The sequence below is a fragment of the Ascochyta rabiei genome, chromosome 17, assembly GCF_004011695.2.
Source record: "Ascochyta rabiei chromosome 17, complete sequence".
Taxonomy (NCBI): domain Eukaryota; kingdom Fungi; phylum Ascomycota; class Dothideomycetes; order Pleosporales; family Didymellaceae; genus Ascochyta; species Ascochyta rabiei.
This window is the reverse complement of record NC_082421.1, coordinates 666,208-689,493: the sequence shown is the minus strand read 5'-3', so window position 1 is coordinate 689,493 and position 23,286 is coordinate 666,208. Positions and strand designations below refer to the sequence as shown.

Sequence of the window (23,286 nt, the reverse complement as noted above, 5' to 3'; positions counted from 1 at the left end):
TCAACACAAGGGTTTACCACAACACAGATCTCAAGCGTTGACATGTTCGTTTCTCTGTAAAGTAACAATAAGCAATCGCCCATACGCAATCGTGTGGTTAGTACACTGCTTCATCATGTACACATGGGCTGCACTTGTGATGTCTCGGTTCGAACATGTCATTGTTCATTCGCTGTTGGATTTGCTGATCGTGCTCTCTAGCTGATCACTATGGTATCATCATCGTCATCTTATACTTTTTGCACGCAGCAGACACCTCTCTATGGATAGGTCAAGTATGCATACAAGTAAGCGCCTCCGTCTTGCAAGACGCCTCTTCCATAGCCTTCGACTGCGGTGCGTTTACGGCTTGGGAATGTGAATAGTCTTGCTGACCATCAGACACCCGTGCAGGATGAACATGGCTACGACTGGGTGGAACTCGAACATGGTTCCCTCCAGCCACAGACCCAGCGGTATCTGCTCAAGCGTCCAGCCCTTGTACACCCAGAAGGCCATGATCTGGACTATTCCTAGCGACATGGGGATGGGTGTGCCCTCGAAATACTTCGACTTGCCAGATTCGTCCTTGGGGACCATGGCGACTGTAACGTTGAAGCGCGCCAGCCTCGTAAGGCCGCAGAGAACGAAGAAGGAGAGCAGGAGGTGGTCGAGGGGCGTGCGGATGCCCATGGCGAACGCGGCGGCTGCGGGGGAGACACCAAAGGAGACGAGATCGGCCAGCGAGTCGAGCTCTTGGCCCATCAGCGAGGCCTTCTTCCTCCAGCGCGCGACCTTGCCGTCCATGAAGTCGAAGAACAGACCGAGCGGGATGAAGCCAAGCGCCCAGTACAGGTTGGTGTAGTTGTGCAAGTCGTCCTGGATGCAGTAGCGGAGAGAGGAGAAGACGGACATTACGCCGCAGAAGCCTAGAAAACATCTGTCAGCGTCGCGTTGTGGGATTTGTGTAGCCGTTCAGTTGCGCAGTGTCGGAGTAGGCTTGTGAAAGTCGGTGTGCAGGAATTAGGCATACCATTCAGCTCGGTGATGAAGTCTGCGAGGTGCAGTGCGCGGACCAGAGAGAAGTGTCCCGGGTTTTCTTCAGCCAGGAGACGGGCTTGCTTGTCCTGCGCTGCTATTTGTTAGCCGTCAATGCCTTCGCGTTCTGCAGTAAACATGCTCTTGTCTGTAGGCACAGGCGCTGCGTCCTTGGAGTTGCTCGGTCCGTTTCTGCGGGTCGCCATGTTGTCTTCTGCACACTGTGGTGGATGGTAAGGGCAGGATGCGAGGTTGCAGCAAAAATATGCGTGTGTGGTGTAGGGAAAAGACAAGCTTTCAAGGGTTCGGGGAGGACGTGACGGAGCTTGGTGACGTTGCCGCTTCCAACTTGTTTGTGGGAACGTCATCTGGTCTAGCCTCAGCCTCTCCGCCATGTGATTCGCCAGGATTAGTTGGCTCCTAGGCAGCTTGTTTGCTGGACTCTAGGTCCTGTATGGGCTCCCTGTCTCAGATGCGCGCAGGTGGGTTCATCACGTGTTTCGCTATGTCGTAGGAGACCGAGATGGATAGATTGACATGCATCATGCTCAGCTTTGTTTGGGCGGACTTGAATACGGACTGTGTGTCTACTTCAAGCTAATTCTGGCAACATTGTGTTCAAGTCTAGAATAATCGGGAATCTACATCCAGGGTGCGACACATCGGCAAGGTGAGTCAAACGATCGTCATGCGTGTTTTTGAAGTTTCGATTGAACTTGAAATGACTATCATCCGTTCCGTACAATGTTCTAGAGCATTTTCCAACACGGCGCCATGTTCCACATGTACAAGAAATCCCATTGAGCTCCCAAACGCCGTCGAATGTTCGTGGTATCGATTGGTATCCGTGATGTCCAGGGTCATACCGCGACAAGGAAAAACCGCCCGTCCTGGTGTCTTCGTTGCAAAGGTGAACCAAGCCGGAATGCGCTTAGTATCCACCTCGCCCACGGGGAGTGAACCCACCACGGCCACGGGGTGTGAAGCCACCACCGCCACCGCGGCCACCACCACGTCCGCCAAACGATCCTCCTCGCGAAGAGAAACCACCACGGCCGGGAGGTCCACCGCGCCCTCTCGGGGCACCGCGACCGCGGCCACCACGAGCTCCACCACGTCCACCGGCACCAGCGGGCTTCTTGACCCTAGCCGCACCGGGGGCGGGCTTGGGCTTGGGCAGGAACCTGTCGAGGGGCAGGAGCTTGTCGCCTCCAATGTAGAACTTGTCGCCGGCCTTGAAGGACTTGGCCTGGATGCCTTCCTGGGGCTTGATGGTGAAGTAGACCTGGTTCAGAGGACCGCAGATCTCATCGACCTTGCCGATGGGGGTCTTGTTCTCGAGGTAGATCGGGGCGTTGAAGTAGGGGATCTTGGTGTTGATGGACTCGCAGAACATCTCGTTCTCAACCTCGTGGACGAATGTGCCCATCTCTGTTGGTTCATTAGCTCTGCGCGAACGTGTGCATCGCGTTGCGCATACCAAAGACCTGGTCTGGGGGACCGAAAGAAGCACCTCCGCCAAATCCACCGCGCCCTGGGAGAGAATTAGCTTCCAGCATCGAGGACCACAGCGCAAGGCCACCAACCTCCACGGGAACCGCCGCCAAAGCCACCCCTGCTGCCGCCGCCAAAGCCGCCACGGCCTCCTCGAGGTGTTCCACGGAAACTAGACATGTCGTTTGTTGTGGGGTATGCAGTCGGGTCGCGGAGTTTGAGCTGGTCGGCAGCTTCAAATTTCTGCGCCGTACGAAGAAGCTCGTTTTTTTGAGCCCTGGCCTGTTTGCGTTAGCGTGCGCGTAGGTCCACTCTCTCTGCACCAGGGCTGTTATGTTAGCCACTCGGAGCGGAGGAACGTCCAAGCGAGACGACAAGCCAGTCCTCAACCCCGCTATAGCGCGAGTGGGCTGTAGTGCGCGTGAAAGCTGCGCGAAATTGTGAGTCGACTGCAGGTTCGCATTGCTCGCAGGTGACGACACGGACGGGTTTCGAGTCGCTTCAGCTCCACAACACACGGTACGACCATTGCACGTCACGACGCCGAGTCACAAATTCAAGTTGCGCGGGGTTGACTCAGAGCAGCACATAAACACACAATCTCCGCTTCCGACGCGGCAACAACAGCAAACATGGCGGAAGCGGTCAAGGACACGGTAAACCAGGTCGTCGAGGGCGTCAAGGACCTCGCTGTCGCAGGCGAGAAGAAGGTCGAAGGAAAAGCCCCCAAAGCTGCAAAGCCCAAGAAAGAGAAGAAGAAGGGCGGTGACGATGGTGGTCGTCCGTTGATGCTCGACCCCGTGCCTGCATTTGTCGACCACCGAGTCAAGATCTTGTGAGCCGGCTCAAACCTGCGACGGTTCTCACTGCTGACGGAACACAGCGAGAGGCTCAAGGCCAAGTACGACGAGGAAGTCGCGCAGAAGCCCCGCGGTACGTTTGACTACATCGAACTCACTTTGTGTGCACACACTGATACCCCACCCCGCATGTAGAGAAGATTACAGTTACACTCGGAGACGGCAAACTCATCGAAGGCGAATCCTGGGTCACCAGCCCTGCAGACATTGCACGAGGCATCAGCAAGAGCTTGTTCGAGCGCACCGTCATTGCCCGTCTCGACCATGGCACAGCCGAGGAGACACTGTGGGACCTTGAGCGGCCGCTCGAGAAGAGCTGCAAGCTGGAGCTCTTGGACTTTGACCACCCAGAGGGCAAGAGGGTCTTCTGGCACTCGAGCGCACATATCCTCGGCGAGGCGTCAGAGCGCAGATTTGGCTGCGACCTCTGCATTGGTCCCCCCATTGAGGACGGCTTCTACTACGAAATGGCCCTGCCCGACAAGGCCGCCGTAGAGCACTCCGACCACAAGCCCCTCGAGACCATCGTCAACAGCATTGTCAAGGAGAAGCAGGTCTTCGAGCGATTGACTCTTTCCAAGGAGGACCTCCTGGACATGTTCAAGTCGAACCCTTACAAGCAGCACATCATCAAGGACAAGATCCCCGACGGCACCTCCACCACCGTGTACCGCAACGGCCCTCTCATTGATCTCTGCCGAGGACCCCACGTACCGCACACCGGAAGGATAAAGCAGTTCAAGGTCATGAAGAACTCAGCATCATACTTCCTTGGCGACGCAAACAACGACAGTCTGCAGCGCATCTATGGTGTCTCCTTCCCCGACAAAGACAGGATGGCAGAGCACCTCAAGTTCCTCGAGGAGGCTGCCAAGCGTGATCACCGCAAGATTGGAAAGGAACAGGAGCTGTTCTTCTTCCACGAATACAGTCCCGGCTCATGCTTCTTCCTGCCCCACGGACAGATCATCTACAACACACTGCAAGCATTTCTGCGCGAGGAATACTGGAACCGCGGGTACCAGGAGGTTGGATCGCCAAACATGTACAACTCGGCGCTATGGAAGATCTCAGGCCACTGGCAGCATTATCACGAGGATATGTTCACATTTGACGTCGAGAAGGAGAAGTGGGCTTTGAAGCCCATGAACTGCCCTGGTCACTGCCTGATCTTCAAGCATCGCGAGCGAAGTTACCGTGAGTTGCCAATCCGTATGGCCGACTTCGGTATCCTGCACCGAAACGAGGCCAGCGGTGCTCTTACTGGTTTGACTCGTGTTCGCCGCTTCCAGCAGGACGACACTCACATCTTCTGTACCGAGGACCAGATCAACGAGGAAGTTCTGGGTCTCTTCGATTTCCTCCGCGCAGTTTACGGCAAGTTCGGCTTTACCTTCAAGCTGAAGCTCAGCACACGCCCAGAAGGTTTCCTCGGCGAGATTGAGACCTGGAACAAGGCTGAGGCGAAGCTGACCGAGGCTCTGGATAAGTTCACCGCCGAAGGTGGTGGTGCTTGGGAGCTGAACCCTGGTGATGGTGCCTTCTACGGCCCCAAGATCGACATTACCATTTCCGATGCCCTGAAGCGCGAGTACCAGTGTGCTACAATCCAGCTCGACTTCCAGCTCCCCAACCAGTTCGAGCTTGAGTACATGACCTCTGAAGTCGCAGCGGCGAAGCCAAAGGAGGAGAAGACCAAGGCAGAAGCGCCCAAGGAAGAGGCGCCCAAGGAGGCCCTCAAGCAGGAGCAGCCAGAGACACCCGGAGACCTTGCCTCGATTGCGAAGAAGATCAAGCCTCCTCAGCCGGGTTACGCTCGCCCTGTGATGGTCCACCGCGCCATCTATGGGTCTTTCGAGCGTTTCATTGCGTAAGTCGCTCACCGATTATAGTACTCACACACATTACTAACTCGGACTAGCATCCTCACTGAGCACTTTGCTGGTCGATGGCCTTTCTGGCTATCTCCCCGCCAGGTCATGGTCATCCCCGTTATGCCTGGTGCGAATGACTACGTCAAGGAGGTCCAGGCTACGCTCCGCAAGCAGCACATCCACGCCGACATTGACATCAGTGGCAACACCATGCAAAAGAAGATTCGCACAGCACAGTTGGCTCTTTACAACTTCATCATGGTCGTTGGTGCTGAGGAGCAGCAGGCGCGGGCTGTCAACTGGAGGAACCGTGATGACCAGGCTTCTCAGCAGCGAGGTGAGATTGTTCCTCTCGACGAGGCGGTCGAGAAGCTCGTGAAGCTGAGGGACGAGCGAAGAGTCGAGAACAAGGTCTAGTGTGAGATGTAGTAGATCAGCACGTACGAGCGATGAAACATCGTGCTATGTAGCTGTTGGGAGCCACGACACAAAGAAGCGCAACCCACAAAAGAAAATCAAACATTCACAAACACACTTGGAACTCTGCCACAACATATAGAGTTCCCACAACTGTTGACCACGGAGATGATGGGGGTTGGCAAAACCGCAAGCGTCGGGTGGAGATTGAGCGATCGGTGCGCTAGAAGAAGCGCCCGCACCGTACCTCGAGCTAAGAGACCCTGCGCCAACATTGACGCTGACGAGAGACTTCATCTCTTGACAATGATTTCGAGGTTCCTCCCACCAGGGCCTTCTGCAACCCTGACAGTGCAACAGTTGGAAGCCAGCGACGCAACTCGGGTACGAGGCATGGCTTATCTCGCAGAAGGACGCCCTGACTCTTAGCGAGGTAATCACGACAAGGGTCACCGTTCAGCGCCAGTCGGCAGCGTGCTCCAGATGTTTGACACTGGGACACGGGGTTGGATCTGGTGTTTCCACTGCAAAGTCTCCACCGCGCTTGCATCTGAACGATGTACACCGCGTCAACTCGTGGTCTGCGGGGAACACGCCCGCCATCTCTCCACGATGCGCACGCTGCAGGGCTGCGGAAGGGGGCTGATACGTTGGCCAGCTGCAGAATGACGATGCCCAGACCCCGATGCCAGGTTCTGAGCCATTGACATTCAGGCGGCTGGACGCTTTTCTGATACAGCGCGCCGTCTTAGCCATGGCCATAAAACATGTTTATTATCTTGGATCGCCCGCGAGGTTTCCACCCTGTTTGCATCTGTGCTTGTCACCATGGACAAGTTGAAGATCCAGCAGAAGTCGCGCACTGCGCGCAACAGGCTGGCTGAGGCTGTCTCGCGAGGAAATGGCACCGGCTCCCTTGCTGTTCCTCCGTCCACGCTCGCAATCAACGACAACGCTAGCACGACTGGTGTGAATGAGGGCTTTCCAGGCCAACCCGCTGCACACGACTTTGCAGTTCCGGAACGAACTACAGTACAACCGACCATTGAGCCTCCGACGTCTCTGCAGTCCTCAATAGACAGCGGCAAGCGCGTGCCTGTGCCTCCTCCACCTCCCAAAGATGGCATCCGTACGCCTAAAAAACGAGAGTTCGTCCTACCTCAGCATGCAAGGGAAGGCGCAGTTACTGACAATGAGGAAGGACGTCATCGCCTCTGACCCCTCAAAGAGCACGAAGCAACTCGGCACCACATCGACCACGAAGCCAGCAACGTGGATCGCCTCAGCAGCAGCACAGTCCTTACAGTCGGCCATCACCAGGCCGGCAAGTCAGCATTGGAATTCGGCGAATGCCTTCTTCAGTCACTCTGAATCAATATGCGCAGGCCACGAACCCCTCCTCGCAGCGACTCAGCCAGCCTCTGGATACTCTGGAAGAAGGCCGAGAACTGGGGAGAACCCCATCAAAGTCAACGGATTCGACACCCACCCACCCAGAACCCAGTAGACTAAGGAAGGTGAGGAGTGCTATACAAACAAGAGTGCCGTTTTGGAACAGTCCCAGCAGCAAAGAGAAGGGCAAGTCCCCTGAGCCCTTCGATCTATCTGGCCATGGACCTGCAGACGCAGGGATGGACTACACATCCGACATGGTTGACGTGCTCGACACGATTGGTACGAACACAGTTGTTGTTTCTACTTCCGCAAGCTGACTTGTCCAGATCCTGAAGTTGCGACTCTGACGTCTTTGACCAACCTGCAAAACTCACTGTTCGTGCCCAACTTGCCCTTCTTCAACCGGCGGCCGACCTACAATTTGCGACGCGCCCCGAGTGAGACTGCAAGTCTCGAGGAAATCAACCGAATCCTCGCTCCAGCACATGCGGCTCAATCCGGAGCAGACTTGCAGCCACTTCCTAGGTTGCAGCGTACAGAGACTGAGGGCACGGTGGCCACTCTGGCATCCATTGACTCACAACTCAGCGATTCTCGCTATGCTGTGCTTCCGCACGGTACCTCCTTGGAGGGCTGGAGCAAGCGCGACAAGGCAGAGATGAACGATCACGTCCGCCACATGCTTCACTCGAAGCGCTCCAAATTCAAGCGCACCATGAGAGGCTTCGGACAGTATGTCAGAAGGCCCCTGGGATTCTTAGTCACACTCTACGCTACCCTCATCACCCTCTTTGGTCTCGCATGGGTCCTCTTCCTCATAGGCTGGATCAACGTTGGAGGTAAGCAGATATACGTTGTTCACATCATCGATAGCGTCCTGGTAGCCCTCTTTGCCGTCGTTGGAGATGGCCTCGCTCCCTTCCGAGCCATCGACACATACCACATGATCTACATAGCCCACTACCATCACTACACATGGTCTCGCAGAAAGAAGGACATGCTTCCTGCGTTGCACGATCAGAATGACCTCCCGTCTAACAACGCACCCATTACTGGGCCACGGACGACCGACCCCGAGGACCCTGAGAAGCAGTGGGAGTTTACTGTTCTGACTCCGAAGCAGCAGCAGAAGCTTGAGCATCATCAAGAGAAGTTTTGCAAATCGCACTCATTCTACAAGCCCCATGAGACCGAGACGCATTACGCCTTCCCACTCCGCTTCCTTGTCGCGATCGTTGTCCTGCTCGACTGCCACTCGCTTCTTCAGATCTCGCTGGGTGCCGCTACGTGGGGGATCTACTATAAGCACAGGCCCTTCGCAATCACTACTGTGATCCTAATCTGCTCCATCACGTGCAACGCCACCGCGGGGCTACTTATCTGGCTGGGCGACAAGCGTACCAGGAAGACCGATGTGCTTGAGCGTATGAACAGGCAAGAGCTGACCGAGGAGGCCATCCAAAAGGTCGAAAAGAAGAAAGAGCGCGGGAGCGAGAGTGAAGGGGATGAGCTCAACAAGAGTGAGAGGAAAGGGCGAGTGAGTTTGGACATGATTAGGAAGAAGACTCGGGGTAGTAGCAGTGAGAAGAGTAGGAAGCGCGGGGAACTACAGCCGACTGCAGAGAACCCGTATCCTTAGCGGGCTCACGATTTGCATGTCTTTCGACTCACTGTTTTGCAGCGTTACAGCGGATACCATTTTAGCGACCACCTTGTGGCTGTCATAGCGCGTTAGAGATATAATTTACGGTGCACAGCATAAGCTTTCTCAACACTCATCTTCGCGGTAATCTTCACTTCACCATAGCACCCTCTTTGACAGACATTTACTTCAGGTCTGTAATGCATAATGCAAGCAGCCTGAGACTCAGACGCTGTACGATCGGTCTTGTAGATGAATTGCCCGATTACTTCCATGTGTGTGAACTAGTTGTACTTTGAACGCCTATACTGCACCTAAGAGCCGTCGACTAGCCACGTGTGTGCAATACACAATTCTTGGGTTTAACACCATATACACAACTTTTAAGCTAGGATCTTAAACCTATACCGATCTGTTAGGACGTATTTAAGATGTATACGATAGATTTATTGAAAGTTCTGGTTGCGCGTTGTTGGTTGCAGCTGGTGTTGGTGCAGAAGCGTATATGCTCGTCGGCGGCTCTCAGGTGCAGTGGTCGTGATCGAAAGGACAGTAGACCTGATTATATACTCACCACTACCAGTCAATGACCCCAAAGCCATGACCACAGCGAGCGACGTCCGGAGCATCCAGACGCAATCCCCATGCCAAACCCAACACCTTCAAACCCGTGTTCCCAGAAATGACGTTCCCCAGACTCGTTACAATTGTTCCCCACGGAACGAATTCTGCCCCGTGCGCCGCCCCACACCACCATCCAGCAATCTGTACATCCATGCAATTGGTGGAACTGCATAAACAGGGCTCATCTCCCGTCGTCCGAGATGCTCATCGAGGCCGAGATTAGCGAGGAACAGGCCCGAAGTGTTTGTTTCATGCTTGACTTGATATTAATTGAAGGTGCGGAGATGCCTCCGCCGAGATGAGCCGCGGCGTGCCGGCCTGGTGAACGTGGCAAGCACGGAAGGAAAGGTTGGATTTAGGGGGATGAGTGTATATATAAAACAAGCATCTTGGTGGGAAGGATCAGCATCGCCCTTTCTTCGAAAACCCACCATTCTCTGTACTCGATATTCGTCAAGATGCACTTCTCTACACTACCACTTCTCGCGACTTTTGCGTCCTCGGCAATTGCTGCGGCGACGCCGAAGCCACCGGCGTTCTTCCTCGCTGGAGACTCGACGACTGCTGTGCAATCCGCCGGCGGAGGAGGTACGTTGCTCTACGAAGGAGCTAGTATTTGGTCTTGCACCGTATAGGTCTAGTTTGGTATGGTGTGCGGTGCAACACCAAGTACTAGCTCCTTCGTACCCACCCCATCGTACTTGGAGGCATGTCGCTAACATCCGCACGCAGGCTGGGGCGCTGGCTTCCTCAACACGACCCTCCAGAACGGCGCAACAGGAAAGAATTTTGGCCACAATGGCGCCACAACGGTCTCCTTCCGCGAGGGCGGCGACTGGGCCAACGTGCTGGCAGCAGCCAAAGCAGCCACAGCAAAGTACACAGCCTACGTGACGATACAATTTGGGCATAATGATCAGAGTCCGCTTCTCCTTCCGACTGTTCACCTCACCTACTAACTCCCGTGACAGAAAAAGAAAAAAACATCACCATGGCCGACCTGACCGCCAACCTGATCAAGTTCGTTGACGAAGTGCGCGGCGTGGGCGCAACCCCAATTGTGGTGACGAGCGTGAGCCGCAGGAAGTTCTCCAGCAGCACGGGGAAGGTGCAGGAGAGCCTGGCTGACGTGACTGCCGCTGCGAAGGAGGCTGCTACCAAGTCCAAGGCGGATATCATCGACCTCAACGGCGCGAGCACAAAGTACTTGAACAGCATTGGAGCGACTAATGCTGCGACGTACAACTTGAACCCTACCGACTTCACGCACATGAACGCCGAGGGAAGCGTCGTGTTTGGAAACCTGGTGGCAATGCTGATCGATACCGAGGTGCCGGAGGTGAAGACGTACGTTGTGCCCGTCAAGACTGTAGAGACTGCGTTGGAGGCGGGAAAGTACATTTTCCCTGCGGTTAAAGCTTAGAGTGTCAAGACGGGATAGAGAGTGAGAATACGCGAAATGTGAATGAGATGTCTTATGATACCTGAACGCCATTCAAACTGGCCTCCAGTATATGTGTGAAGTAACTGGTAAACTGAACTTAAATCTGGTATATATCTGCGACGTACCACATCTAATAAAGGCGTAGTCAGACTAGCCGACGATACTCTATTTGGCGAGTACAGGCGCGACCTTGCCAGCCTTCTCGGCGGCAATATTCGCGAGCTTCTGCAGCTTCTCGGCGCGGATTTTGCGGAAATATCTGAACAGGAGGATGAACTGCAGCTCGATTCTGGATATTTAGTCAGCCCAGTCTTAGCCGGTCCAAGCAAAACAGCGTACCTCTCTTTGGTCATCATCATGAAACCCTGTACCAGCAAGCCCTTCAAGATCTGCGGCCCGATACCTTTGAACAGTGCCCATGCGCCCTCGTGCTCGACAATGTAGTGGATGACCTCGGTGAATGTCTTGAACGGGACGCCGTTCCTGGCTGGTGGCGGCTTCGACTGGAGGCCAACTTTGGCGACGATCAGTGGTTGTGTGACGAGTGTAGCAAGTATCTTTGATAGAGAACCAAGCACTGTCAGAGTCAGTATGTGAGCAAGCCTAGAACGGCTTGGATGTACGCACGGAAAGCCTCGTGAGGTTTTAGAGCTGTTTTCCCGGGATACAATATCTCTCGCAGTCTCTGATATGCACCGTATGTGATGGAGGGGTTCACCACAAGGACCAGACTGGCCTTGAGGCCGCGCCACAGACCTGTCCAGCCGTCCTCGCCGTTGACCACATCCATGCCTGTAGCGATCATTCCTTTGCGCTCATGCTTGCTCATGGTCTGTTGACGCGTTGTCACGACAGCGACCGGGATTGTGAACAGTTGCGCCAGAGCTCCAGCTACGGCTCCTAGCGACAACTCCATGGCGGTCCCTGGAGGCCCCGCAACGGTTTGGTAGGACAGGTACATGCTGCGAACAAAGGTGTACCAGTAGAAGTATGCGAAGTTGGTCGAGGCGACACCGACCAAGGAGCCGAACATGCCTGCGTATAACCCAGAGACACCTTCGTTCGCGATAATCTTTTGGACAGCATCGAGGGTTCCGTTGTAGTGTTCGTGGTCGGCGGGATTAGTACCGGTTGATGTCTTAGAGCGCTTGACTTGTACCTGCAGTCGCGTCTTGATCCTGCGATATGTTTAGCTCCCATGGCACCCGGCAGCAATATTGTAGTAGCTTACATGTCCAGTGGATAGACCAATGTGTTTGCAATGACGGCACCTGCAGCACCTGCAACAGCATTGCCCCACGGAGGAAGCACCTCAACCTTTGACTGTCCAGCCATCGTTCAGACGTAAAGTGAAGGTCGCGTAGTAGAAAGTGATGTATTGAGCGTGGGGATGGGTGCTGGAGCCGGCTATGCAATGTCTACGTTGGAAGTCTCAAGACACTACTTACACCATGGCCTGTAGGCTCAGACAGGTCTCCAATCTCGTGTCCTGGATTTGTGATAGTATTCTGGCCCTGGGAAAGCGGACAGGAAGCTTTCGCGCTGCTCCCGATAACCGCAGGCCTGGCGGCGCATGACGAAACCCCAGCAGCCGAGGTCCAGGGCCGAGGTCCAGTTTTGAGAGGCATTCTACAGGGTTTACTGTGCTCTGTGCTCAACGTACTACCCTACGCACGGCTAATAAAGCGTCAGCGACTGAAACATCGTTTCCTCCTGCTACAAAAGCTGCTTCCAGGAATCCTCAGTCACTGTGTGAGGGAGAGGCGGTCGCAAGGCGGTTATGATGGCAGGCACGTGCGTCGCGCTAGTTGGCTGAGCCTCAACACCGCGCAGTGTCGAGACCGTTCACCTACGATGCGGTTGCGACTCGATTAGGGCCGATGCACCATTCCTACGACACGCGGCACATGACTCCCCTGATACCTCTTGCATCGTCCTAGCACGGTGAAGCTTGATTGCGCTGCTCTGTCATTCATCATGGCTGACACGGCGGCACGGCTTGAAGCCTGCAAAGCGGCAGCGAGCGTACGTGACACTGACCTCACAGCAGCGCTAGTATTTGATGTACCAATACAAAGACTTGCACTTACACTGATTGCAGAACTACCGCGCACAGTTGCAAATCGCTGCCACCAAGGATGAAGCTCTCACACTTGCTATTGGCGCAGCCGAGAACCTTATGAAAGCACTCAAACTGTCATCAAATGCAGACGAGAAGAAGCAACTGAAGGCACAATGCGGTGTACTGATGGATGTTGCTGATCGAATCAAGAAGTCGAAAGACTGGACACCGTTGTCCAAGCAGCAGTCCAACAATACCAAAGACGCTCAAATCGGTCAATGGGCGGCCAATGTAGACGTTTCTGCAAGTCGTGGTCCTGCATACGAAACCACATCCCCACAAAGCTCCACTTTGTACAGTACCTCCCCGACTGCAGCCCCAGCGAATACCCGGTCAGCATCAGGTAACTCGTCACTTTCTTCCGTCTCGTTTCCTTCGCAGAATATTCTCGATGCAAGTTCATACAGAGACGACTCTCGACAAGCTTTCACACCACTCGTCAGTCTCAATCTTTCAGATGGCCACTCTCCTTCGCTATGCTACCACAGCTGGAGTACACCTGCTGATATGAAATGCAAAGATCACACCCAGCATCATGGCGGAGAAGGATTGAATGACAGCATCCCCGAAGCAACTCGACGAGCAGCTTCCACACTGACACTGTCTGGTCTCCAGACCCGAGACCATACGTCAGGCCCAACAGCGGGAGCAGGATCAGCATCAGCAACGCCCATCGCACCAAAGCTTTCCCCATCTTCACACATTCACAGACTGACTGAGCCTATTTCTACCAGAAAACGATCAAGGAAAGAAGACATCATCTTGCTCAAAGCCTCCGTAGTGAATGGCTTCAAGTGCCCGCCCTGGGACAAGTACCCAGCGCCAGCTGACTTTGCTCCGCAGAACGGCCAAGAGCTGTTTACGTAAGTCCGATGCTTCAATACTTTGTTTTGACTATTCTCTTACACAGCTTCCTAGAGATACCCACGATCTGAGTCTATCACCCTACCAGCAGCAATTCTTCCAAGGCTGGGTCCGCGCTCCCAAAGCGGTTCCACCCCCCTCATTGTACCCAAACGGTAGAGATGGCATTGGCCCCCTGATGTCCAGCTCGCGCTCGATTGATCTTGTGCAGGACGCAGCATCCGATTGCTCAGTAGTGGCCAGCCTTTGTGCTGGGGTTGCTCGAGCCGAGCGTGGTCATGATCAGGTTAGTAGCTGATTATCGCTGCATCGTCGTTATGCTAATCGCCAAGCGGTGCAGATGCTCCAGGATAAACTATATCCCTTCGACAAGCATCTGGGCAAGCCCATTCCATCGACGAATGGGAAGTATATTGTTCGTCTAAACTTCAACGGTTGCTGGCGTAAGGTCGTGATCGACGACCGATTGCCCGTTTCCAACACCCACCGATTGCTTCATGTAACCGATCGACGCAATCCGGCGTTGCTGTGGCCAGCATTACTCGAGAAAGCATACCTCAAGGTTCGTGGTGGCTACGACTTCCCTGGTAGCAACTCGTGCAGTGATTTATGGACCTTGACTGGTTGGGTACCAGAACAGGTATTTTTACAAGAGTGAGTCTCTCGACCTGATTCAACTACCTGTCTGACAACCACAGGACCGACACAATCCCTGATCAGCTCTGGAAGCGAATCTATAATGCTTTTCTCTACGGCGACGTCCTCGTGACTGCCGGTACTGGCAAGATGTCTACACGACAGGAGCGCGAACTAGGGCTGCAAGGACAGCATAGCTATGTGGTGTTGGACATGAAGGAGACAGATCACGACCGACTTCTACTCATCAAGAACCCATGGGTAGAAGGCAAAGGATGGCGAGGTCCTCGCCCCGCGGCAGCACCGATCCTTGACTCTTCAACCTCTAGTGGAGGATCCAGAAATAGCCTGGAGGCTTACCATCGAGACAGCATCCCGACGCTCGAGCGACCGCATCCCACCACGTTCTGGATCGGACTCGAGCAAGTCGTACAGCACTTTGAGAGTTTGTATCTCAACTGGAACCCTGGTTTGTTCCGGCACCGCCAGGACATTCACTTCGATTGGTCGATCGAGTCTCAGAAGATGCCCGGGAACTGCATCGTACATCATCCACAATTTACGTTCTTGTCGAAAAAGAAAGAGCCTGTGTGGCTCCTTCTTAGCCGCCACTTTCGAGATGCACCGGCAGACATCAAGGAAGAGTCCGATGCATTCAACGATGGGAGCATTCGCTCTGACTCCCAGGTGAATACAGCAGGAGATCCTCCAAAGGGTTACATGAGCATATACGTTTGCAACGGACATGGCGAGCGTTTGTATATCAAGGATACGTATCTGGAGTCCAGCGATTACGTGACAACACCCCAGTGTCTTCTGCGATGGGATGCCGATGCGAACTCGAACTACACAGTCGTTATCGATCAAGACGATCTTCCGCCATCGCTGTACACCTTCTCACTCTTAGCCTTCTCCAACTCGCCGATGGTCCTGGAGCCTGCGGTTCTCAGATATGCCGTTCAGAAGATTGAGCAAGGAGCCTGGACACGACACAGCGCGGGCGGTAACACCAGCTCTCCCAGATACTTTGAGAACCCGCAGTACAGTCTCGAGATACGCGAACGCAGCTCACTTTCAATCCTCCTAACAAGCTCGAACCATGAACACCCACTCCACATCAAGCTTGCACTTGGACATGGCAAGAGAATTCATCGACTACAGAGCCGAGATGTGCTTGTTGACTCGGGCAATCATCGCGTTGGAGCGGCTACTGCGCAGGTGAAAGATCTTCAGCCAGGTCTATACACAATCATTTGCTCTCTGTTTGAGGCAGGCCAAACTGGTGGCTATACCCTTCGCATCGATAGTAGCAACGATCTCGGGTTGAAGCAGATCCCTCGAGATGGTGCCGGCCTGAAGTCGATGAAGTTGACGCCGGCTTGCTTTGGAGCCAACATGCACAAGATTGCTGCACCACTCTTACCGCAGCGTCTCGCTTCCTACACCATTGTTGCTCGCTTCCTAAAGGCAACCAGCCCGCGGTCGGTTGAGCATGGAACATTAGCTCGCAGTCCTCTGCGTTTTAGCGTTGAACTGGGCCGGGGTCCAGAGCGAAAATTCCTGATCGCTAGCGAACGTGGAGAATATGCTGACTCGGCGACGGTTCGGTCCGAGAGCGTCCACATCGATCCTACCATTGTGAGCCGTGGTGATTTGTGGCTGGTTCTTGACAGACTGTCAGGGCCTGGTGGGCCAGTGGAAGAGTGGTACGATATCGAGATATTTACAGACATGCCAGACGCATGTTCGATTGGCGTTTGGCGGGACTGGAGTGACTAGTCCATGCGACGAAGTCACGGTTCAGCATTTGCATCCGGCGTGGATGGCGTCTAGCAGGCGGTGGGTCATGCGCATCGTTGTTTTGGCGATCGCCTTCGAGCGTTACTTTCGCTGTTGTGTCGAGAGCATGGGAGCTGGCTGTCAGCAGACTGTGACCGCGTGCTCACATTCTTCGCACGACCATGCATTACATTCACCCAGCTGTGTAGCACAAGATAGAGAACAGCATGTCCAACTCCAAAGGGTTTCTGGTGTGAGCGCCTTGGAGACGGGCAAGGATGGGCGTGGGGCGGTGAAACATGACCCAATCACGGCAACACGAAGTGTAGCAGGCCATCTCATTGCCTGTGGCTCGCGTGCAGCAAGAGCATGTTGAGTTCTGGAGCACGATAACGGCGCGCTAGATAAATGCGACTCTGCTACCCACACTTGTACAGCTTTCGACGTCTCCCTATTGCGTTGTGCTGTGCGAGCGGTCGACGGCTTCATATCTCCAGATCGACCCCACCTGCCCCCCCCCCCAAGCGGCTTGCCGGCATCGTCTACGTCAGAGCTTCACGCGCACGCCAAGCAGAATACACCCGCACCGCCACACTACAGCGACATCGCTACCTGCTCTTTGACGCCAGCTTGACAGAGACGTGCCTGCACCGAGAAGCCTTCCCAGAGCACACAGCCGAACACACACCATGGCGGACCTCGCCGCAGAAAACGCCCACCCTGGCTCAACCACGAATTCGGCGACAGCCTCGAACGCGGCTTCGAGAGCCTCAACGCCCGGCGCGACGGGAGAGAAGCCGCCGGACGACAGTTCCAAGTTCAAGACCTTCCTGGGCATATTGCGAAAGTACGTTGCACAGCATGGACCCTGAATATGCAGAGACACGTTCTGACTCGAGCCCCTCGCAGGTTCATAGGTGTCTCCGATCTCGCTGCCGTGCGCTTCTCCCTCCCTGCACAGCTCCTTGAGCCTCGGCCAAACTTGGGTACGTCGAACATGGTATACGTGGGAAGAGGTGCATAGGACGTAGCCTGACGGGCAGCAGAGTACTGGCACTACCTGGACAGGCCGGACACATTCATCAGCATCGGCGACTCCAATGATGACCTTGGCCGTCTGCTGGGTTGTTTGCGCTTCTGGTTCACAAAAGACCTGGTGTGTAGAGATCATGCAGCAGAAGGACGCAGGACTGACATACGGGCAGAAATACGTCAAGGGCAAGCCATGCAAGCCCTACAACTCGACACTGGGCGAGTTCTTCCGGGTACGTCGTTCATCCAAGCTCTTCTGCAGCACGTTGACTCTTGCAGTGTAACTGGAAGGTCGAAGACACCCACCCCACCATGAAGACAGCGACCTCGGCGCCCTCGAGCAGCGCCAACAGCGTGGCCGGCGACGCCAAGACTGTGACGGTCTCGTACCTCACCGAGCAGACCTCCCACCACCCCCCCGTTTCTGCCTTCTACATCGACTGCCCCGAGAAGGGCATCAGCGCGAGAGGATACGACCAGTTGAGCGCAAAGTTCACCGGCACAAGTGTGCGCGTTGTGGCCGGAGCGCACAACCTAGGCATATTCATCACGCTGAAGAACAGGGACAACGAGGAGTACCAGCTCACACATCCAGCAGCCTACCTGGGTGGTATTCTGCGAGGTAAGCATATGGATTTCCGAGCAGCGGAACGGCAGGCTCATGCACACGATAGGCTCCCTTAGCATTTCCGTCGCCGACTCCTGTTACATCACATGTCCCAAGACTGGGCTCAAGGTCATCCTCGAGTACCAAGAAGAAGGCTGGCTCGGCCGAAGCCAGAACCTTGTCAAGGGAGTCGTGTTCAAGTACGACCCTAACAACGATACCACAACCAAGATCAAGGAAGTCCCCGATAAGGAGGTCCTTGCACGGATAGAGGGCTCTTGGCAAGACAAGGTCTATTACACACTCGGCAACAAGCCCTTCAACAAGGCCTCCGTAAGCTTCTCTGTTCTTCTGAGAAGCAACATCGAACTAATCCAACCGTAGGAGAAGCATCTCATCATCGACCTAAACCCGCTCTTCCCGGTTCCTAAGACGGTGCCTCCTATTGAAGAGCAGCTCCCTAACGAGTCCCTCAAGTTCTGGGAAGGCGTCACCAACGCTATTGTTGGGCGACAGTACAACCAAGCCACAACACTGAAGACCGAGATCGAAGAAAGGCAGCGGCAAAAGGCGGCGGAGCGCAAGGAGGCAAACAAGGAGTGGCAACCGCGCTTCTTTACTGGCGCAGTAACACCTGTCGGCCGACCGGATCTTACCAAGGACGGCGAGATTGCGCTGAAGGGCTTGCACGAGGAGAAGTACCATTTAGAGCCAAACAAAGAGTACGGCGCATAGAAGCGTGTTGCTAGTTAGATTTGGCACATTGGAGTCTGGGGCTGCGTACGCGTTGGGCCGTCTTGAACACCTTCGCTTGGTCCGTCTACGTCGCTTGCGGGAAGCATGTACAGTTGGCGTTCTGTTCGTCTTTCGATTCATCACAGTGCAGCTTGGTTTATAACACATCGTTCGATTGCATATATTCGACAGTCTCTAAATAGATCTTTGTCTTCATCTCTCCTCTCTTGGAAGTAGCGACGTGGTTGAGGAGCTTTTGTGTTGATAGTGGAGACAATGGCCACATAGGTGCAGACGATCATTCATTAGAAGAGATTGGAGACATTAGGTATTCTCATGGTTCACTACACCTACGTGCTGGCTTGGCGCGCCTGGCACATCTCTCATCTTGCAGACTGGCAGCTGATCTTGTAGCCCACACTACACACTATGCAGGGCTCAGCACACTACGTGAGCGCATTGCGACCGCGAAGGGTGAGAATGTACCGGTTCTCAGGCGCTGGTAACGACGACAACGACGATGACGACGACGATGCTAAGAGTTCGCGAATGACGATAGCGGGAGATCAGCAGCATCGAGATGAAGCTATTGGGCGCATCCAGAAACAGTAAGATTACGCGCGAGGAGAGATTGAGCTTACTCGTGACAAAGCTGAGAGCCTTTGCGAGGAGCAAGCCGGTTAGTCCATTTCTCGAAAGCGTTCTTGCGCAAGTACAGACACAGACCAGACAGAATCGAGGCACTGCAAGAGCAGCAGCGGAACCGTGAGAAAGAGCTCGGTGATGTCTTGTTAAGATTTTCCAACCGTGAAAACCAAGTGCAAGTCAACGACATAGCAAGCGATGCGCTCAACAAGCGACTCAGAGATAAAAAGCGTAAACTCGCCAAAGCAGTCCAGGCCAAGACTGAGTCCACCGAGAAGCTTCGAGCCAAGGAAGCCGACTACGACGAGGTCGCTAAGAGGTTATAGGCTAGGGAGACGGAGTACAACAAGCTCCCTAAGAGACTGCAGTCTAAGGAGCTTGAGCATGACGACCTCGCTGAGAGGCTGCAGGCTAAGGAGACCAAGCATGATGAGGTATCTAAGATGTTGTAGTCTAAGGAGCTTGAGCATGATGAGCTTGTCAAAACACTGCAAGCAAAAAAAAAACCCGAGCATGATGGGCTTGCCCAGAAGTTGCAGGCTAAGGAGCGTGAGAATGATAAGCTTACCGATAAGGTCTCGGGTCACAAGCAGAGACTGAGAACGGAAGAGGCTCGATCTTTCAGGCTCACTGAAGAGTGCTCAGAATGCAAAGTTGAGCTTGCCGTTAAACAGACCAGGTCTTCCGGACTTGAAAAAGAGCTCTCTGAGTGCAAAGAGAGGCTTGTGGCCGAAGAAACCAAGTGTTTCAGTCTCAACGACCAGATTCTAGGACGCAAGCAAAATCTTTTGGCTAGGACTGGCGAATGGAACAGCCTGTCTGATAAGCTCCCAACTGAAGAAAGCAAGTCCTCCAGGCTTGATGTGGACCTCATGGATTGTAAGAGTGAACTGGAAGCCAAGACAGAAGAGTGCACCAACCTTGATGAAGGCCTTCGCGCGAAGGACGGAGAGTGTTCCAGGCTCATTGCGGAGCTCTCGAGCTCTGAGAAGAAACTGAAGGCCAAGGTAGACGAGTGTACCGGCTTTGTTGAAGACCTCCATGCACAGGACAGAGAGTGTTCCATACTCATTGCCGAGCTCTCGGACTGCGAGAACTGTATTATTCAGATCTGCTGCTGTATTAAATCGACCAGATGGTTCGTGTCCAAATTCACTCTGTGCGCTGTTCAGAAAATTCCCTTCTCTTGTGCTTGAGTCTGGTGGGCTGGTATCGACATCTTTCCCTGACGCGCCTCGCTGCCTGATGAGGTCATTGCGACAAGCTCGCGTTGGTGCTGATCGACAGAGAATTCAACGGGTTTGCCAGCGTCGGAGGCAGTCAAAGCCGTCACACTCTTCCTTTTGCGCACGGGCAGGAAGGTCGGTAGCTGGGACGGTCAATCATCGTTGGAGGATTCGATAAAGCGTTACTTACGGTCGAGCGTGATGTGGACTGCACCAACTGCAAACAGAGAGCAGATAGAAGGAGGATGTGATGGGCTTCGGCTTCAGCTTTAGCTCTGGCTTCGGCTTCAGCTTGTCTAGAGACTTGGTTGGGGACTTTCAGGTCTCTGCGGTGGACGACGGCCCCAGCGACTCTGTACATCTCATCTGCATGCGAGTCAGCCTTGCCCTCGCCCTGCTACTGCTGCTGCCTCCCTGCACATCAGTGGAAGAACTGGCTAGTGTGCCCCTCTTGCTCTTGGGTCGTTTGGAAGCAGGCGGTGAACTGCTGTCCTCAGTGTCTGAGGAGAGCATGATGGGATTCTCGTACACCACTCGTATCGTACAGAAGTAACTCATTGCTCAGATCAAGCAGATTAAGATCCGGTCCGTGGTGGCATGCTTGAATGCACTCGTGGTTGGAGCGCTGGTGAGAACTGTGCGAATAGTGTCCACTGTCCAGGAAGTTATTTGAGTTGCAAATGCACGGGGTGTCCAATGTTAAGCAGACTGCAGCATGGCCTGAGGATATCGTGTATAGGTCATGTTGCAGCATGCAATGTTGGACGTCTGCAGCTGACTGCAAGCTTGAAGCTTGAGAACTCGGGACTGCCAAGCATCACTGATGTACGCAACCGTGGCGATCAAATCCAGTCACTCCCCAAGCATGGCAAAAGCGATACATTTAGGTTTCTAAAAGCTAAGATGCCGTTTCGAATTTGCTCGTGAAGACAAGCTTTCTCGCGACGACGTAGATGGGCGCTCTCGTTCTCTCGTCCGCACGTGATGTCCCGCTCTCTTGCTCAGTCTCCACGCCGCAACGTTTGAATTTGTACAGGAAAGATGAGAAATGCATGGTACTGCTTCTAAATGGCGCTAGTTACGGTAACGAAGACTCATGTGCGTGGCGGATGTGTGTGATGTGGACATGCACGCTCACTGCAAAGTGCATCGTGATATATGCCACCTAGCCAACGACGCCGCAACGTTGGTGTCCCTACGGGAATATTTAGAATGGTGCAAGTACTGCTTTACGATCCGAGCGGTATAGTTCGAAAAGACTACCACGGTTTTCGGGCTATTTCCAACGGTGTGCGCAGCGAGACGTAGTCTTGAAGCAGACACTGTCCGCCGACAGTTAGTCAACAACGCCGCGATGGTGGAGTTTTGGTCGAAAGCTCTAGATTTGTAAGGCTTTCACTTCCGATATTAGCTGTATACGTGATGAGAAATTCGATGTGGTGCGGAACTCATGGTGACGTTATGTGTCTTGCCCGCAGCGCTGTGCACCAAGCAGACATTCAGCGACATTCTGGTGTTTCTGGTAGACTTGAATGCAGCACCAGAAAGCAGAGTTTGCCAAAAGAAGCAGATATACTATCCACATCTTGTGTACCGTAGACATATATATATATATATACTATGTTCCGTGGTGGATTGTAATCCAAGATATCGCTCCCCTACACCAGAGTATGAAGCGTGCATGTACATCTGTGCATGCTAGCAAATCCTGTCGGAGAGACCTGCCTGCCTAGTTGTGATACCCATGTACCTGCAATCAGTTTTCCGGACTCATTAGAGAAGCTCGAAACCTCACTGATGCCTTGCGTTGGGGATGGTGGTTGATGGGCTGGATGTCAGTGCCTTTGTGTTAGCGTTCTCGTACCATGGTCAACCTGATATTGCAACCACAACACAAAGCGCACATGAGATTCAACTACAAGGGGAAACACTGTGCACGCTACCTATGGGCCAGCGAGACTGCTCACCACTGCATTTTCGAGAGACGAGAGGCTGGGCGCTTGTGCAGTTCCCTCTGCATCACGAGAGCGAGCGCGAAGCTGCAACGTGGTCGAAAACAACTCGCTACCAAGGTCTGCAATCGATACCAAGCCAGATGAAGGCCTCTCAAGCTTGCCGTCGCTCTGGTTGGGACCGCAAACGGAGCCTGTTCGCTTAGTAATACTGCAAATGCTGTTCCTCCAGCAGCTCGCGCTCTCAACTCCATACACAGCCAACAAACTATTCTGTACGTCTGCCGCTCCCAAATTATCGTCAACATAGACCTTGCTAACAGCTCTAGCTACAATGGCGAGTTCAAGCGACGGCCAGACTGGCCACCCAAGTAAGTTCACTACAGTTGGATCGGGGCTTCAGCCAACGACAGCAGGGCTAACGGCGTTTTCTAACGAGAGGGCCGCACTGAAACATCTGTTGGACAGTCGCAACAGGCAAATGCAGGCAGAATCACGTCAGGCAGCCGTCGGTCAGATGATCGTTGATGACAGCTTACCCGAGTTGATGCCCGACGAGCTCGACGCTCCGGTGCGTTATCCGTAGCTCGACGCCAGGTATAGTGAGCAGCTTCACAAGATCATGAAGAACCTCCACCTGAACAGGGCGTTCAACACGGCGAAGGAGGCAGGAGAGAATACGCGCCAAGCAGCAGTGATGAAGGAGGTGACGAAGTCAAAGGACGCGGCGACGACGAAGGAGAGTGTGGAGCACATGTTCAAAGCTGCAATTCGACTGCAGGTGCCACAGAAAGCTGCCGAGACGACTGAAATGACTGTGCAGTCGCCCTCGACTCCACTCTCTGCTCCACAGAAAGAGGCGCCACCTCCGTTCCGTGGTTTTTTCGGCAAATAGGAAGGTCCTGAATCAACCCTAGGTGC

The 23,286-nt window shown here is 54.0% G+C and overlaps 12 protein-coding genes across 12 annotated transcripts, besides 5 other annotated features; 7 read left to right on the top strand and 5 right to left on the bottom strand.

Moving 5' to 3' along the window:
• Positions 1 to 342: 342 nt before the first annotated feature.
• Positions 343 to 1,223, bottom strand: EKO05_0009614 (CDP-diacylglycerol--serine O-phosphatidyltransferase; the record flags this gene model as incomplete). The annotated part of the gene is made up of 3 exons (XM_059637577.1): positions 343 to 908; positions 1,013 to 1,111; positions 1,160 to 1,223. The coding sequence occupies 3 exons, from the start codon at positions 1,221 to 1,223 to the stop codon at positions 343 to 345; spliced, it is 729 nt and encodes a 242-aa protein (XP_059493560.1).
• A 725-nt stretch (positions 1,224 to 1,948) lies between these two features.
• EKO05_0009613 (H/ACA snoRNP pseudouridylase subunit) lies at positions 1,949 to 2,691 on the bottom strand (the record flags this gene model as incomplete). Its single annotated transcript, XM_038942635.2, has 3 exons — positions 1,949 to 2,448; positions 2,498 to 2,551; positions 2,604 to 2,691. The coding sequence occupies 3 exons, from the start codon at positions 2,689 to 2,691 to the stop codon at positions 1,949 to 1,951; spliced, it is 642 nt and encodes a 213-aa protein (XP_038794999.2).
• Positions 2,004 to 2,039: a tandem repeat.
• Positions 2,615 to 2,664: a tandem repeat.
• Positions 2,692 to 3,143: 452 nt separating the features above from the next.
• On the top strand, positions 3,144 to 5,662 carry EKO05_0009612 (Threonine--tRNA ligase; the record flags this gene model as incomplete). The annotated part of the gene is made up of 4 exons (XM_038942408.1): positions 3,144 to 3,346; positions 3,395 to 3,444; positions 3,507 to 5,241; positions 5,293 to 5,662. 4 exons carry the CDS (start codon positions 3,144 to 3,146, stop codon positions 5,660 to 5,662), a joined length of 2,358 nt encoding a protein of 785 aa, XP_038794998.1.
• An 828-nt stretch (positions 5,663 to 6,490) lies between these two features.
• EKO05_0009611 (uncharacterized protein) lies at positions 6,491 to 8,696 on the top strand (the record flags this gene model as incomplete). The annotated part of the gene is made up of 3 exons (XM_038942636.1): positions 6,491 to 6,810; positions 6,864 to 7,336; positions 7,384 to 8,696. 3 exons carry the CDS (start codon positions 6,491 to 6,493, stop codon positions 8,694 to 8,696), a joined length of 2,106 nt encoding a protein of 701 aa, XP_038794997.1.
• Positions 8,697 to 9,781: 1,085 nt separating this feature from the next.
• Positions 9,782 to 10,746, top strand: EKO05_0009610 (uncharacterized protein; the record flags this gene model as incomplete). The annotated part of the gene is made up of 3 exons (XM_038942450.1): positions 9,782 to 9,911; positions 10,056 to 10,244; positions 10,295 to 10,746. The coding sequence occupies 3 exons, from the start codon at positions 9,782 to 9,784 to the stop codon at positions 10,744 to 10,746; spliced, it is 771 nt and encodes a 256-aa protein (XP_038794996.1).
• A 186-nt stretch (positions 10,747 to 10,932) lies between these two features.
• On the bottom strand, positions 10,933 to 12,102 carry EKO05_0009609 (ADP/ATP carrier protein; the record flags this gene model as incomplete). The annotated part of the gene is made up of 4 exons (XM_038942734.1): positions 10,933 to 11,056; positions 11,107 to 11,344; positions 11,395 to 11,945; positions 11,999 to 12,102. 4 exons carry the CDS (start codon positions 12,100 to 12,102, stop codon positions 10,933 to 10,935), a joined length of 1,017 nt encoding a protein of 338 aa, XP_038794995.1.
• Positions 12,103 to 12,744: 642 nt separating this feature from the next.
• Positions 12,745 to 16,168, top strand: EKO05_0009608 (cysteine protease; the record flags this gene model as incomplete). Its single annotated transcript, XM_038942453.1, has 5 exons — positions 12,745 to 12,792; positions 12,869 to 13,752; positions 13,808 to 14,039; positions 14,094 to 14,407; positions 14,452 to 16,168. The coding sequence occupies 5 exons, from the start codon at positions 12,745 to 12,747 to the stop codon at positions 16,166 to 16,168; spliced, it is 3,195 nt and encodes a 1,064-aa protein (XP_038794994.1).
• Positions 16,169 to 16,857: 689 nt separating this feature from the next.
• EKO05_0009607 (uncharacterized protein) lies at positions 16,858 to 18,542 on the top strand (the record flags this gene model as incomplete). Its single annotated transcript, XM_038942666.1, has 7 exons — positions 16,858 to 17,015; positions 17,078 to 17,154; positions 17,215 to 17,324; positions 17,374 to 17,433; positions 17,480 to 17,822; positions 17,875 to 18,140; positions 18,192 to 18,542. 7 exons carry the CDS (start codon positions 16,858 to 16,860, stop codon positions 18,540 to 18,542), a joined length of 1,365 nt encoding a protein of 454 aa, XP_038794993.1.
• Positions 18,543 to 18,971: 429 nt separating this feature from the next.
• On the top strand, positions 18,972 to 19,513 carry EKO05_0009606 (uncharacterized protein; the record flags this gene model as incomplete). The annotated part of the gene is made up of 2 exons (XM_059637576.1): positions 18,972 to 19,150; positions 19,219 to 19,513. The coding sequence occupies 2 exons, from the start codon at positions 18,972 to 18,974 to the stop codon at positions 19,511 to 19,513; spliced, it is 474 nt and encodes a 157-aa protein (XP_059493559.1).
• Positions 19,048 to 19,075: a tandem repeat.
• A 441-nt stretch (positions 19,514 to 19,954) lies between the features above and the next one.
• Positions 19,955 to 20,230, bottom strand: EKO05_0009605 (uncharacterized protein; the record flags this gene model as incomplete). Its single annotated transcript, XM_059637575.1, has 1 exon — positions 19,955 to 20,230. One exon carries the CDS (start codon positions 20,228 to 20,230, stop codon positions 19,955 to 19,957), a length of 276 nt encoding a protein of 91 aa, XP_059493558.1.
• Positions 20,231 to 20,666: 436 nt separating this feature from the next.
• Positions 20,667 to 20,707: a tandem repeat.
• Positions 20,708 to 20,731: 24 nt separating this feature from the next.
• EKO05_0009604 (uncharacterized protein) lies at positions 20,732 to 20,971 on the bottom strand (the record flags this gene model as incomplete). The annotated part of the gene is made up of 1 exon (XM_059637574.1): positions 20,732 to 20,971. One exon carries the CDS (start codon positions 20,969 to 20,971, stop codon positions 20,732 to 20,734), a length of 240 nt encoding a protein of 79 aa, XP_059493557.1.
• Positions 20,972 to 22,014: 1,043 nt separating this feature from the next.
• Positions 22,015 to 22,035: a tandem repeat.
• Positions 22,036 to 22,699: 664 nt separating this feature from the next.
• On the top strand, positions 22,700 to 23,260 carry EKO05_0009603 (uncharacterized protein; the record flags this gene model as incomplete). The annotated part of the gene is made up of 3 exons (XM_059637573.1): positions 22,700 to 22,736; positions 22,782 to 22,936; positions 22,976 to 23,260. The coding sequence occupies 3 exons, from the start codon at positions 22,700 to 22,702 to the stop codon at positions 23,258 to 23,260; spliced, it is 477 nt and encodes a 158-aa protein (XP_059493556.1).
• Positions 23,261 to 23,286: the final 26 nt, after the last annotated feature.